This window comes from Pongo pygmaeus, chromosome 10 (genome assembly GCF_028885625.2).
Source record: "Pongo pygmaeus isolate AG05252 chromosome 10, NHGRI_mPonPyg2-v2.0_pri, whole genome shotgun sequence".
Taxonomy (NCBI): Eukaryota; Metazoa; Chordata; class Mammalia; order Primates; family Hominidae; genus Pongo; species Pongo pygmaeus.
The window spans coordinates 42,849,853-42,865,597 of NC_072383.2; the positions used below are offsets into that span (position 1 = coordinate 42,849,853).

Below are 15,745 nucleotides of genomic sequence, written 5' to 3' on the forward strand. Positions count from 1 at the left end.
ATGGCATGTAAATAAAATTTTATTATGTTCCATATTTTGTGAAATCTAAATATTTACATAAAGGCTTTTGCTTCTAATCTTTTGTTTCCTAGAACTTGCCATGTACCTGGATTCACAATTTACTGAAAAATAGAAGATCCCATATTTTTACTTTAGTAGTTGTCTATTATTACAGTTTTTTTCCCTTTGTGTTCTTCTTGGAATTAACTACTTTTTCTTGTCTTAAAAATTGTAGAGAGCCCCATGTTTTTGCCATATTTGCACATCAGTTACACTTCAAATTATGTGAATGTTTTGATATTTACTTTTCGTAGTGTAATTCTTCAACTTTATGTTAGACAGTAAACCTTTCTTGCATCCTGCTAGGCGTAAAGGTTGAGAGACCATTAACCCAAATGAGCCTGGAATACTCTCCAATCTCATAGTAAATGACAACCATATCAGGGGAGGAATAGGCTATTTGGGAATTCTGATACAGTAAGTCAATCTCACTTGCTGTCCAAGGCAAGTTTCAAACACCCTTACACATAAACAAGAATTTGAGCAAAGATCCTAATCTGACTGCTTTTGTTCAGACCTTGGACAAATAATTAACTTCAGCATTTTTAACTATCTTTATTTTTATCTTTATTCAGATATTGGACAAATAATTTAACTTCAGCATTTTAACTATCTGCTTTTATTTAGGCCAGTCCCCTTATTTGTTACATATTCTTTCCAGGCTAGTGATATTAGTTTCTCCCTTTTCCCCATTATGTGGTAGAATGTCTTCTGCCAAGAGATAGGAAGCCTGAATTTCACAGCAGTAGAGACTGGCACTCTTTTCTCTAGTATTGCATTCTAATAGTAGCATATTGGAGTTTGACCTACTTATTACACACAGGCAAATGTTGCCAAGTCCGTGAGGTTTTCCTCCAAATAAAGGGCCATGGTCTTGCATCACACATGGGAGGTTTGCATGCAGACCAGATTATCTGGGAGCTAACTGCCAACCTGTGCCACTGTGCAAGGGAAGAGTGCCTGGAGCCATGTACAGATGTGGTTCTCATTCCAGGCCTAATTCTTCAGAATTTAACTTCAGTGAGCTCCTGCTGGACTCCACCAAAGGCAACAGAATGTGGGCTACAGAGAACAAGTTGCTTTTTGTACATTTTTCAGATGTTTGCAATGATGACCAGGTTTTCCTGACTATATTCCACTGGACCCCACTTCCCCTTTGTTCTTCTGAGAAATTATATATATATATATTTTTCTCCCTGCACAATTTTCCTCTAGCAGTAGCCCTGGTTGTCACCCATAGTATAGTCCTCATTGAAAGTAAGAGAAATTGAATGGACCTAAAGGACTCTGTGGCTGAAATGAAAAAGACATGGCTCAGCATTTTCATATAGTTTTAAATACTCTTAAAGTTTATTGATTTGAAATAACTGAAATTGCAAATATAAGAATTGGATAGTGGTATCAGCCTAAGACATGGGTGTGTCTTTGTTTTCCTAGCCCTTTATTGCCCTGGATAGGAAAGGTCTCATGGCAGTCATGCTGTTTGTGCTTAGAATTCCTGGTTAAATGCACTGGATGAAGGTGCATTGAGATGGGTTACATCAGCAGCATTCATTCTGCTGGTGAAAAAACCTGCCAATTAGGAACTTCAGATACTGGTAATAAACCTTCATGTGTTCCACAGTGGAAAAGGGGAAAGGAACGATAAATATCACGTTTCATATAAGTATCAAAAAATATATGTTCTCAAAAGTGAAGAAAAGGAGAAAGTGGTATGTGGTAAAATTGCGTAGCTTCTGTGCTAATTGATAATGAAGAGGAGAATTAATCACATTTAATGAACACAGTGTACAAGTTATACACCAAATGATTGCAAAATGAAATCTCCTTATCAGTTTTTAATGAATCATAGAAAACTTTTCAATATCACTTAGTTAAAAAGCAGTCGATTCTTAACAAAATTAACATGAGCATTCTGACAAGCTGTGTGAGAACACAAATTCAAATCATTCCTCAGAGTAAATTAGAACAATTCTATCCAACCCCATATGCTAACAGGTATTTTTGTATTTGGTCTCTCTTCTGCCGTCATTTCCTTTTAAACCGTAAGGATTTTAAGCTCTAAACTAAAGGCTTCTATATTTTGTTGTTGCTGGTTCTTTTGGTTTCTTAAAATTTGTTTGCTAGGAATGAGGGACATCATTTGTAGATTAGGGGACAAACACCAATGACTAGTTCAGCTTTTGTTTATATGGGAGTATCTTTTGGCATTTGTTTGAAGTTATCCCATGATATCTTCTATAAAGCGGTGAGGTAGGTCCAAAAAGAAGTCATGAAAAATGGTAAAAGGTTAGAAAATAAGACATAAGAAGGATGAGATTTTCATCAACAGTGTTTTGTCTTAGATTTTTCTGCTTGTTACATAAACTTCACTCCCTTGGATAGGCAGTTTTGTTTACTATGTTCGTTTTCAACCTTGATATGCCTTTGCTGCTTGAGGTGGAAATAATTCTGGGATGATTGTGTTACATATGTAATATTGGTATGTTCTCATGAGTTTATAGAATAATGCTGTACTGTTCAATTCAAATACTTCCTTTCACCAAGAATAGACCATGTTTGCCATGTCAGTCATAGTGGCCATGACTGGTAAGCTAACTAGTAGTGGATGTATTTTTCTTTCACAATAAACCTATTAAAGCTTGAAAATTAACACAAGTCAGCACTTTTTCAAAAAATTATATATTACAATTTGTTTTTCTGTTTTACACAGGAAGAATTTAATGGAAAACCTGACTCCCTCTTTTTTAATGATGGCCAGCGAAGAATTGACTTTGTTCTAGTATATGAGGATGAAAGCAGAAAAGAGACCAATAAAAAGGGTACAAATGAAAAACAAAGGGTAAGTTTTTGTGCTATTTTCCTTTCTTTTTATTTCTTATATTGTAACATGAAAAAACTGCTATTTTATATAAGTAATAAAGTGAAACTGGTGTTGAAATATCATACACAAAACTGTTTCATATTTTCTCTGCTCATGTTCTCTCAAAGCATATTAACAAAACGTTTTTTAAAATATGAATCAGAAACTTCCTCAGGCTCTTAACCTCCTTTGGTTTCACAGCTGAAAGTAGACTTTCTTTCAAGGAATTGGACTTTCTATTGTACAGAAGAGATTTACCTTAAGCATGCCTGGCTATTCAATTAGGTGGCACAGGAAGCTAATGATTAATAATGACAAGTGTAATAACAACTAGCTTTCAATGTGTGCTCACTCAGGTATTGTACATACATTTGCATACATGTTCTCCTTTTATACAGCATGAAGTGTGTTCTATAATCACACCATTTTATGGATGATAGAGATGACCCTTAGGTTAGATGAGTATACAAGGTCATGGAATCTAGTCTGGCAAGTGGTGACGCCATGGTTCAAACTGTCTTGAATATGGAAACTGTGCTCTTGACCTCGCATTTTTCTGTTACCTCCCTTCCCTCCCTTTCATTCGTTGCATTGCCAGTCAAGCTGCTCTCTTCTCCCTTTCCTTTGCACCAAGCTTTCTTAGGTAAAGGGCCATCTTTATCTCAGGATATTAAAACAGTAGGGCAGGGTTATAAACAACTCCCTGGAACGTTTTTACCTGTACCCAAACTGCATTAAAGTAAAACAGACAAAAAAGAGTGCATATGTGTGTTACTTTCACCCACTTTAGAAATCATTCCTCCTCCTTTTTTTCTTCCCCTTTTCACATATATGTTCACTCTCTCTCTGTCTCTCTCTCTCACACACGCACACACACACACACACACACACACACACACAAAACTTTAACTGTCCCTGTCTAGACTGTCTCCTTGAAATATGCCAACTTTAAATCTATTGATTTTTGCCCATTCTTTCAAATCAAGTGATAAAACCTTTTTAAAAATGAAGTAATCAGTACTGCTTTATTCATCTGTTTGTTTCAGAGGGGGTTAAGTTTGGCATTTTATATTTGCATGGTGGAATAGAATGAGCCCAGACTTTGGAAACTGACCTTCAAGTTCTAATTCTGCCACTCTATTGAAGTAATTCTAGTTGTAACAAACAAGTTCCCAGATGACAGGGACTTAACACAAAAACAGAGTGTTTATTGTTCACGTCAAGGTCAAATGTAGCATCCCTGTTTGGCACATAGTTTGGGGTTGGGCCTCTGTCCTTTGCAGTTATCAAGAAACCCAAGCCTGACAGAAGCTCTGCTATATTCCACAGGTAGACTCCCGGGTCATCCTGAATATCAACATAGATAAATGGTAGATAAGATGAGGAAAGTACTCATGCTTCTTTACCACTTTGGCCTCAAAGTAACTACCATCAGTTGTGCTCATATGCTACTGGTCAGAACTCAGAAGAGTGGAAAGTATCATTTCTGGCTGGGTAGCTATGTGACTTAGGCAAATTTTCAAATCAATTTTTTTTTCTTTTTTACATTTGACATCTCTAAAATCAGTTGGATCTTACAAATGCTGTATCATAATTTCATTGTTGAATTTTTTCTTATTAATACATAAAATATTGGCTCACCATGCAATCAATGGCATCTTAGATTCAGGGAAATTGGATCCTAATACTTAGCCTATATAATTATGGTTAAGATTAAATAGAATAACATATATAGATGTTACATAATTTTTTAGCATTATTAGATCATAAATTTTAATTCTTGCATCTTCCCATTTGGGATTTTCTTAAAATAATGCCTTGATAGGAAAAGGCATGACTTTCCTGTCATTATACAATTTTATCACTAAAGTAAAACAGCTTTGGGTACTTTCATTTTCCTGTGGACACTAAGATATATTCTATGCAGTCATAGTCACCATCATCAAATATTCATTAAGCATCCATATGCCAATGGATCTGGATTGAGCAATATATAAAGTAAGTTAAACAGATCTAATCCATTAAAGTATAAAAGAAACAGTTCTGGTTTTAGACAAGCGCTTTACTGTCATGGTGAAGGGCCCTAGAGCTGCTTACATTATTAATCAGTTCTGCATTTGCTTCAGACAGAAACATAGGTCCCAAGGTAACTCTCATACATCAGGAGGAAAAAAATCATCATTAATTTTGGCAATCCTTGAACTCATGGATTGATATACCTTGATGTTCGTTTTTATAAGTTGTGCTTTGAAGTGTTTTCAGACTGTATGTGCACATGTTACTTAATTTATATATACTTCACCGAAATTCAAAGCTTAACTTTGGACTCACGTTTTTCTTCATTGGAAAAACATTTGTGAGTTCCATTGTACTCCTTGTCAGGCCTTATTGAGGATTTAGGACAATACCAAGGAAAGGCAATTCAAAATCCTGTTTTCTTTCAAAGAAAAAAACTTATGTGTAAACCATATTGATTTCCTAAAGCAACCCCAAGGTTGACTCCACCAGAGTTTATCTAAAGGATATTGTTAAACACTTTGTAGGGCTGGAGAAAGATAGAAGTGACAGGGCTACAAACACCAAACACACAGAGTATTTAAAAGGATGTATCATCCTTTGAGCAAAAAGAAAATAATTTTCTAGCCAAACCTCCAAATATCATGTAACTTGGGCCACTCATATTACCAAAAACACTTAAGAAACACAACACCTTCCTTTAAAAAGCATAAACCATTTACATTTAGATTTTACATGAGGATGATTGTAAGTTGCTTCAGCAACAAACGCTCGTTTAGTCTGTACTGGGCTTGGCAGAGAATGTTTGAATGTTTTAAGTCACAACAGGAAAACCAAACTCAAAATGGCTTAAATGCTAAAAGGAAATAATTATTTTCTCATTTAAGTAGTCTGGAGATACAGCCATTTCTGGATTAGTTTATTGGCTTAATGAAGTCATTCCATCCTCCTGCTCTGCCATCCTCAATATGTTGGCTCTTAAATTGTCTTCCCTTGATTTTAAGATGGCTGCTGCAACTCCAGGTAGCCAGAGGCAGAGAGAAGGAATGCCCTTTCTCAGGGCTGTTTTTTAAAAGGGAAGAAAGCTCCTCTAGAAGGGCCCTTTGCAGATTTCCTTTCACAATTAATTGTCTGTTACAATCAACTACTGGCAATATGAATGGAATTATTGCATAAGATTGGTCTTTCATCTCTTGAGTCACCTGATCGCAGAATACCTAAAGAACAAGCAGGCTTTTCTTAGTAATAAAGAGGGGAGAATGGCTGTTCCGTAGGCAGCCAGCAGTATCTGGCACAGTAGATGATTAAATATATCTAAATATGTTTGATCCATATTGTAAAGAGCAAAGATGTTTTACATAAAACAAATTCCCTTATATTTCTCCAACTCCTGTTGCTCAGTTTTGTTAGTAATTGCTGCTTTCTTCCAGAACTGCTAACAATTGGCAGAACTGATCTTTTGAATTTTGTTTTGTCTGCTGCTTGCCTTCAAACCGATGTGTTAGTGACCAAGTAATGTTACAATTCAGATGAGGGTGAAGACGGGGAAGAGGTCCAGGTAGTACAAAAACAGTGGAAACAATCCTGAATATGATTTATTTATTTACTTTAAAAAAATTATCCATTCCTAAAAGTTAATGGAAAATTTATGTCCTTGAAGTTGAAAAGTTTATATATGGAAGTATATATTTGTATTTCATATCTGACCTTAAGAATTCTTTAGTGTGTGGCAAAAGGATCTGGCCAGTGGAGACTGTAGGATAGAGAATTTTTTATTAATTAGTGATCAAAGTTAAATTTATCTAATTATAATTTAATTCAAACTTTCAAATACCGTGAGACAACTAACTGGTTATAGAGCCTATGAACTTCTAAAAACTGTTATCCATTGTTTTGGATTAATCATCATGAGACCAGAACAGTTTTCCTAGAGTCTGGATGAGATCTCTTGGGAAACGTTTAAAAACTTACCAAAAAGTTTTACTATGATGAACCTGATATATCACTCCTTTTATTGAGATCTACTATCCTTTAAGTAAAGCTTTATAATACAGGTTAAGCATCCCAAATCCAAAATGCACCAAAACGCAAAACTTTTTGAGTGCTGACTTGACGTTCAAAATAAATGCTTAGTGGATCATTTTGGATTTTCAGATGTGGGATGCTCAGCTGATAAGTATAATGTAAATATTCCAATTTCTTAAAAAGTCCAAAATTAGAAATACTTCTAGTTCCAAGCATTTTGGATAAGAGATATTCAACCTGTAGTGTCCATGAAGATCTTGTACATTTTTATTAACTTTTTCCAATTATTGAAAATTTTTGTTGCTGTTGTCAGAGGCATTTTAAATGCAGTTATGATTTACTGTGTGTAAAAGAAGTCTATTGATTTCTATGAGTGCTAAGAACCTTGATAAGCTCTTTTTAGTTTTAGTAGTTTCTAATACTATTAATTTTCTCAAATGAAGACCATATTGTCTACAAATGATGACAATTTTGTTCTTTCTTTGCCATATTTATACTTTCTTTTTCTTGTCTGAGTGCAATGGCTATGACCTCTTGAACAAAACCAATACACATAGTAGTCACTATTGTATTGTTCCTGATTTTAATGGGAATGTTTCTAAAATTTCACTATTAAATATTACACTTGCCATACATTTTTGATAGATTTCTTTTAAAAAGTTAAAGGAGTTCCCTTTTAGTCCTAGATTGCTAAGCATTTTTATAATAACTGGGTTTTAAAACTTATCAAATGCTTTTTCTTGTATCTATTGAGGTGATCATATAGCTTGGTTCCTCATTAAGTCTTATGCATATTAAGTATTTGGTTATTTTTGCCTAATAAGATAGTATTGTAACTGATAGTATAGTATAACTCAAAGCATTCATTTATTAGCTTTAATATGCAATGTGTACTTTTTATAGTTATTAGCACCCTACTTATTTATGTTAATACTACATTAAATTATTTATTTATGTATGGTCACAAGTTGCTTAATGATGTTTCAGTCAACAATGTACCACATACACCATGATGTCTGTTAAGATTGTAACACAGCTGAAAAATTCCTGTTGCCTAGTGACATCATAGCTGTCTTAACATGGTAGTGCAATGTATCACTCACATGTCTGTGGTCGTGCTGGTATAAACAAGCCTATTGGGCTGGGCGGCTAGTCATATAAAAATATAGCACATACAATCATGTATAGTACAGAATACTTGTTAATGGTAATAAATGACTATGTTACTGGTTTATGTGTTTACTATACTATAATATATTTTAAAAGTATACTTTTTATCATTTATTTTAGAGTATATTCCTACTTATAAAAAATAAATAAATAAAGGAAGTTAACTGTAAAACAGCTTCAGGCAGGTACTTCAGGAGGTATTCCGAAAGAAGGCACTGTTATCACAGGAGATGACAGCTCTATTTCTGTTATTGCCCCTGAAGACCTTCCAGTGAGACAAGATGTGGAGGTGGAAGACAGTGATACCGATGATCCTGACCCTGTGTAGGCCTGGCTAATGTGTGTATTTGTGTCTTAGTTTTCAACAAAAAAGTTTAAAAGTTAAAAATTAAAGATAGAAAAATATTTGCAATAGAATAAGGATGTAAAGAAAGAATTTTTGTACAGCTGTAGAGTGTGTTTGTGTTTTAAGCTAAGTGAGCAGTGTTATAAAGTCTACAGTAGTGCACATAATGTCTTAAGCCTTCAGGTTCAGTCACCACTCACTTGCTGACTCACCCACAGCAGCTTCCAGGCCTGCAAGCTCCATTCATGATAAGTGCCCTAAACTGGTATACCATCTTTAAAATGTTTATACAGTATTTTTACTGTAGCTTTTCTGTATTAAGATACACAAATACTTACCATAGTGTTACAGCTGCCTGTGGTATTCAGCTCAGTTGCATGCAGTGCAGGATTGTAGCCTAAGAGCGGCAGGCCATTCCATATATCCTCCTAGGTGTATGGTAGGCTACACCTTCTAGGTTTGTGTATGTTCATATGTACACTCTATGGTGTTCACACAAAGATGAAATCACATTCTCAGAACGTATCCCTGTTGTTAAGCAATGCATGAATGAATTTGTAATTTATTAAATAGTATTTGATGCTTACATATTGAGTTTAAAAAAAAGTTGAATTCATAGAAGTAGATAGTAGAATAGTGATTAGCAGGGGCTGGAGGTGAGAGGATGTAGGGGAGATGTTGGTCAAAGGATACAAAATTTTAGTTAGATAGGAGGGATAAGATTAGGAGAACTATCGTACAGCTGACTCTATTTGATAATATATTCTTGAAAACTGCTAAGGAGTAGATTTTAAGTGTTTTTACCGCAAAAGTTTGTGATGTGTAAATGCATATGTTAATCAGCTTGATTTTGGCTTCCATTATATATGCATATTTTAAAACAACATGTTATACATAACATATTTTAATTTATCAATTAAAATAAATATAAATATTAGGAGAGAAGTGGAAAAAAAGTATTTAAGGTCACCTATGGAAATATATCAAGAATGAAAGTAATTAAAGACTAAATCAGGGTAAAAGAAATATAAAAGCCAGAAAAATAAAATGAAGCCATGTGTCAGAGTAATAAAATGATTTATTATCAACCATAAGGTCTTGTTCAGAAGTTAGAGATCAGCTGCAGATTTGCCTCTCAACTTCTTAGTTGCCAAAGAATATAAGAGAATTTTATTAATAACATAATTTAAAGTTTCAACACAATAAAAACAAAACTGGTTGTTCCAAAGCAACACAGTGTTCTGGCAGGAAAGATCCTCCTGAGAAAAATTTGTGTCATGAATCCTCATAAAGAGGAAGGCATGATTGCATAGACTAAAAATTGGCTTACCTTCTTCAAATTGAAGAAATAAAGGGATCGCAGAAGGTGGGAGACACTATGAGGAATCAGAACAGCGTGGAAAGTTTGCCTGGGAATGATGTTTGCAACAGGTAGTTCATGAATTGGAAACTTGAGCCTCGTGTTAGGATAGGCTCAGTAAGAGATATGGCAGCCAGTGTTGGGTGGTTTTACTTCCCAGCTAACTTTTGGCAGGTGTTCTGTCTTTTGTTTTAGGGAGTGAAGTCAGATCTATCTTTAGCTCCTAAATATTTTAGACTAAAGCGGGGAGGTCTTTATATTTTTATCTTTTCCCTTGCTTTACAGTCTACTTGTTTATACTAAGATTGTAGGTAAAAAGGAATAAATTAAATTAGTATCAGCAGTTTCAAATTACAGCTGTGAAATGTGTTGCTGGTATAAGCACATTTGGTTTTATTTTTGAGTATTATCACCAAGAGCAATGAATCCAATTCTTGCTTCTTATTTCCAAAATGGGAGATATCTCTGGGCTGAAACCTTAAAAACAGAGAGGACAATGAAATTCTGAAAAGTAAGACCTGATTATTCTATTTTATCCTTCTGAGGGAATTAACAACATGTTCACAAAGACATGGAGAAGAGAAAACCCTTTTTCTGATTGCTCCTCCTGAGGTCTGGCTGTAGGTTGAATGAAGAGGCTGTCATTTACCTGGTACCAGCAGGGCAAATGTGTCACCTTTTTAAAAGATCATCTGTAAAGAGGTACAGCAGGATTGGCAAAAATCAGCTATACCAAATTCTCTCATAAAACAGGTGTGACAGCGATAAATCATCACAAAAGAATAGCTGCTTCTGTGCACCTGCGCATGCATATATGTGCAGAAAAAGGTGTGTCCTAGAAAATAGGATTTCCTAAACTTGTCCTATGAGAAGTCACTTGGGTTGCTTGTAAAAATAGATTGTCCAGGCCCCATCCCATACATGCTGAGTCAGTACCTCCAGGAGAGAGGCTCAAGAATCTACATTTTAAATAAGCTCTCCAAAGTTGTTCCTTTAAGCAGGTAAGTTTGGAAAACACTTTACTGAAAAACTTTATTGTGCACTTAACTAATAGAATAGTTATCTTGTCAGTGAATTATGGGTGTTTATTTTTTCTTCTCTGAAAATTTGTTTTCTGTGTTACTCAGAATGAGCATTTCTTTCTTTTGTGATTTGATTTAAAAGTCATACTTGGAAGTGAACTTCAGCTAAATATTCACTCCATCCTATGTTTATCATTTAATGCTCATCTGTTTTTTGTCCCCTAGTGAACATACATTACTCAGTTGAATAAATTCCTCATCAGATCAGTCCACTAACGTTAAATGTTTTTATCACGAACACGTGAATTTAAATTAAGTTCCGATTAAATAATGTATTCTGTTTACCAAACCTTCTGGGGAACATAACATATAACTAATAAATAGCACAGTAATTAGTCTAATTTTTTTTTCACAAATTAAGTACCTATGATGTATTTCTCTTGTGTTTTTGTAGGTTAAAAAAAGATTGGCAAGTTGAAAATACAATGACAGCACCATCAATACTTTGCCTAAAAAAGCTATAAGAATGTTTGAAATCAATCTATTCATATATTTCATTAATCCCAACTGATTTCTACTTTATCATCATAGTATATTCATTAATTTTACTACTTAGACATTGCAGTCCCTGCTTTTTATATTGAAAAAGTTGGGTAATAGAAAGAAAATGATAGATATTTGTGTTTACAATCAGTAGTATTACTGTGTAATTCACAAGTAAGTCCTTCACAACAATGACTTTACTAAGCCAAATGAGATGTGTAATGTGTAATCTAGGGTGCGTAGGGATAGAAAGCTTCCTTAATTATGCCAGTCTGTCCTTTGTGATTTTGATTGCTTTATTCTTTATTTCCCTGACAGCTTTATTAACCTCTCAAAAGAGGTATGAATAAGATACTGGTTTCTGGAGTATGGCAGGTGCTTTTGTCCTTTTTCACCTTGAACCTCCAGTACCATTCTCCACCATCAGTAATAGAATCACATGCATCATTTTGTGATGTACATAGGTCCTCAGTGATTACAGTCACTTTGGCTTTACTAGAATTCTAGTAGGTTAAAAAATAAAATGTGGTTGCACTGCAAATGAATTTGCTCCCATAGAGATATACACATTTACAACACAGGTTAATTTATGACTAGCCTTTTTTTTTTTTTTTTTTTTTTTTTACAGTCAGTGAACCTAGTTTAAACATTTTGTACCACCAAATAAAGATCATAGACTGTCAGTTTAGGTTCTTATTAAGGTTTCCAATAAGGCACATAGATAATTTTTACTTTAAAATTGTGTGGCCTCAGGTATTCATTTATTCAGCAAATATTTATTGAGCAATGGCTGTGTCAGCCAATATGCAATATTAATTATCTTTCATTTTTAACATCGAAGACAGCTCTACCCTAATTTTTTAAATGTCAAGAACACTGCTACTTATCCAAGTGTAAATTCTACAGTGAAGTAAAGATGATTTCATATTAAAGAGACTTAAGCAATCTTTTCTTAAGTAAGCAGTCCTTTCTTGATATGTGCCTGTTTGACAAATATAGCACATATGCTAATTTACTTTAGCTACCTGACAAACCAGGAAAACTGGTTTGATCAATTAATTTTAAATATTCCACTAGTTATTTGTGAATTGCCATGCCAAAGGAAAATAACAAGAACTGTCTTATTAAAGTAACACCAAGGTGATATATTAATGTGTTTAAGCAAATAAAAATATCCTATCCTTGATTCAACTGTTTAAGTATTTATAGTTGGTGGTAAAATGGAGGGCATTATAAACCAACTCCAAGGTCTACCAATTATCCTGAGAGAAATCAGGTAAATATCTCAGGAGTTCTTTGTAAAGAATTAAAATAGAATAAATTAGTACAACCTTTCTGGAGGGCAGTACAGCAATACATATTAAAGAACTTAAAATTGAATACACTATTTAACAATTTTACTTTTAGGACCTTATCCTGAGGAAATAATAATGGATGCACAAAGATTTTTCATAATAGCAAAAAGGGAGAAACCACCTAAATATCCAACCATTTGAAATTGGTTAAATAAATAATGGTACATCTCTCTGAGAGAATATTATCAAGCTCTTAAAATGAGATTGAAGAGAAGTATTTCTAGTGTTTTCTGCGTCTATGATATTCATATGTGCTATACATTCTCACCAGTGACCTACCTTATAATAGACATGAGGCAAAAGAGAAGACATAAGAAGATATGTTCACATCCTTCAGAGAAAGAAAAGATAGATATCCATCAGATATCAAAGAAGGTAGCCTGAAGATCAGGATAGCCAAGTGGTGTAGAAGAGTCAAGAAGGGGGGAGTCTAGGTGACTCTCATAGAGTTCCTGTAAAATGGTGTACTGGTGTCCCACTGCAGGGACGAAGGGTCATTGGGTGCATGGTGTAGTGGCAGAGTGAGTGGGGTTGCCTGTTTTGTCAGATATTTGGTATTTAAAACAGAGATGAGCCTATAAGCCCCGCAGAATAGAGAGAATTTCTTTTTTTTTATGGAATAAGGGAAGTCGAGCATGTTGAAAGGCAGAGAGAAGGTAATGGTGATGGCTGACATATCTACAGCACTCATCGTATGCCAAGCATCATGCTGAGTGCTTTATGCCCATGATCATGCTTAATCCTTAAAACAATCCCAAAATGAAGCTGTTTTTTCCCATCTATTTTTTAGATGAAACTGCTGATGCTTATAGAGTTGATTATTTGCCCAGACATCAGAGAGCTAGTAAATGGCAGAGTCAGGATTTCAATTTTGACTCTGAGTCTAACCACTATGCCCAGCAGTAACAGGAAAACCAAAACTGCAAGAGCTACAGGGGCTGTTTGTTAGAACAAAATCTGAGAAGAGAGAGTCCCTTGAAGGTGATGAGTTGTAGCCTCAGTTTAGAAACTCCATCAAGAAGGTACATGTCTGACTTGCACTATTCAGCATGTTGCATTCATAGCTGATAGAGCTGATACAACCAAGACAGAAGTATTTTGTGTTTGGTATGTTTGATAGAACTGCCCTCATGTGGGGCTGGCTCATTCTGGGCTGTCTAAGCCTCATTCCTTTTGTCATCTGGTAATTCAAATTCTGAAGCATCCAGGAATCACTTCATGCTGTGGATGCCCCTGTGCTCTCTATCTGGTGTTGGTGTACTTCAGAATTAAACTGCATCTCTCTTTCTACACCATGTCCTGTAATACCCATAAGTAAAAGTACATGTAAAATCTGGGGGGCTCGGAACAAAGGAGCCCAGTTGCTGCACTGCAGCCATTTATAATCCTTAGTTCATTCAGGCTTAACAGGCAGTCATCGATCCACCATTCACTCAGTTTATTCATTCATCAGACATTTATTGCATGCTTACTCTGTTGTAGGCTTGTTTTAAGTGTTAATGATATCAAGATTAAAAGACACCTCTGAAGTAAGGGCAGTAATTGAACGGTAGGCAGGGCCATGGAAGGATTTCATATTCTTAAGATGGGAAACATTTAAGGTGTTTTTTGGCAGAGGAGTAAAAGCAATGAAGAGAAAAATGGGAGGTATTGCCAAAGTAAGCTCAAGAAGAGAGATGAAAGGATGGACTTCTGACACCAAGAAGAGAGGTGGTGCCCAGCTATTGATAGGTAGAAAGAAAGAGACTGGCAGGAGTTTCCAGTGAGTGGCTGCCCTTTCTCTGTAAGGAAGGAGGTGAGGTCACCTGCAGAGCATGCTGGGCTGGAAGTTAGGTAATGAGCATTAAGGAGCACCTTAAAAGTTTTGAACAGCTCCCTAGTGAATAGCTAGGGGCCAGGAAGGAGACAGCCCAACTGTGATGGGAACCATGAATTTGTAATAAGGCCATTGAACAGAGTTACATGATTTTTTTCCCCTACCAGCGCTTATTGTTAAAACACCCATCAAGCCACTGGAGAAGACCCTCTTCTGACTGATTCTCCTACTCTTCTAATGAAGACATTTGTCTCCAAGAGCTAAAAATTCTTGGGCCTGAGCTTTCGCATGCTAACTGAAATTCATGACTGAATTTTAGAGGATACCAAAGACACAGGCATGGATCCTGCTATGACCTGCTAGTGAGACCATCTGGGTTGCCCTTTGTACAGCCTCAGGGTGAGTCATCTCCCCTGAAGGAAAGAATGTCACAGTGTCTGGTCCTTTCAGAATACTCCCTCCCTCTACTGTACCATGTTTTAGGTTTTGGGCTAACATGTTTTCCCTAGTTTGCAACCACTCTGTTAGTCAGGATTCTTACTTACCAATATCAGAAATGAGCTGTAATTTAAGCAGATCAGGAGTTTATCAGAAAAATGTTAGAGAATTCACAAATTCTCCTGAAGGGTTAGATAAATAAGCTTAGAGATAGGCAGCCAGAAGCAGTACCTTAAAGCCTGCTGCAGGAGAAAAAGCACAGTTGCTGTCCTGAGCACAGGGCTGCTGCCAGCACCGCTGGCACCACTGACTAGCAGTGGCTATGGACAGCTCCTGCTGTAACCTCTACCATCTCTGGAACTGGCATTTGCTCTCTCAGCCACCCCAGAATGTATTCTGCTTGGCCTGGCTTCTTTGCATCACTAGCATTCAATTTGGAGCCTGGAGCCAGGTAGTCTGGTTGGCAGGGCCTAGCTTGAGTGCCAGTAGCTGAATTTCATGGGAGACCACGAAAAGGAGCGTCTGTGTTTTTATCTGCTATAGTGGATGTGGGCTCTGGTAGGAGTTTAAAATGGGTGGCCATAAAGAATGACAGATGTCCATTACAGTGCCAGGAAGCACATGAATAAACGTTTCAGTCATTCTGAATCGGGAGAAAGTCTTAGGTCACTGGATGCTAAGTTTCTCTTTAATTTCTCTGTAGCAGACTGTTTTAAATTCTTTCAGTCTCC

The 15,745-nt window shown here is 35.8% G+C and overlaps 1 protein-coding gene across 5 annotated transcripts in view; it reads left to right on the top strand.

Moving 5' to 3' along the window:
- Positions 1-15,745, top strand: part of ANO6 (anoctamin 6) — a 207,960-nt gene that overhangs the window by 110,597 nt on the left and 81,618 nt on the right. For all 5 annotated transcript variants that reach the window (XM_054443036.2, XM_063672659.1, XM_054443037.2 and 2 more), the window contains one exon: positions 2,774-2,902. In XM_054443036.2, the coding sequence (XP_054299011.1) occupies positions 2,774-2,902 (129 nt within the window). The remainder of the gene's footprint in view (positions 1-2,773; positions 2,903-15,745) is intronic.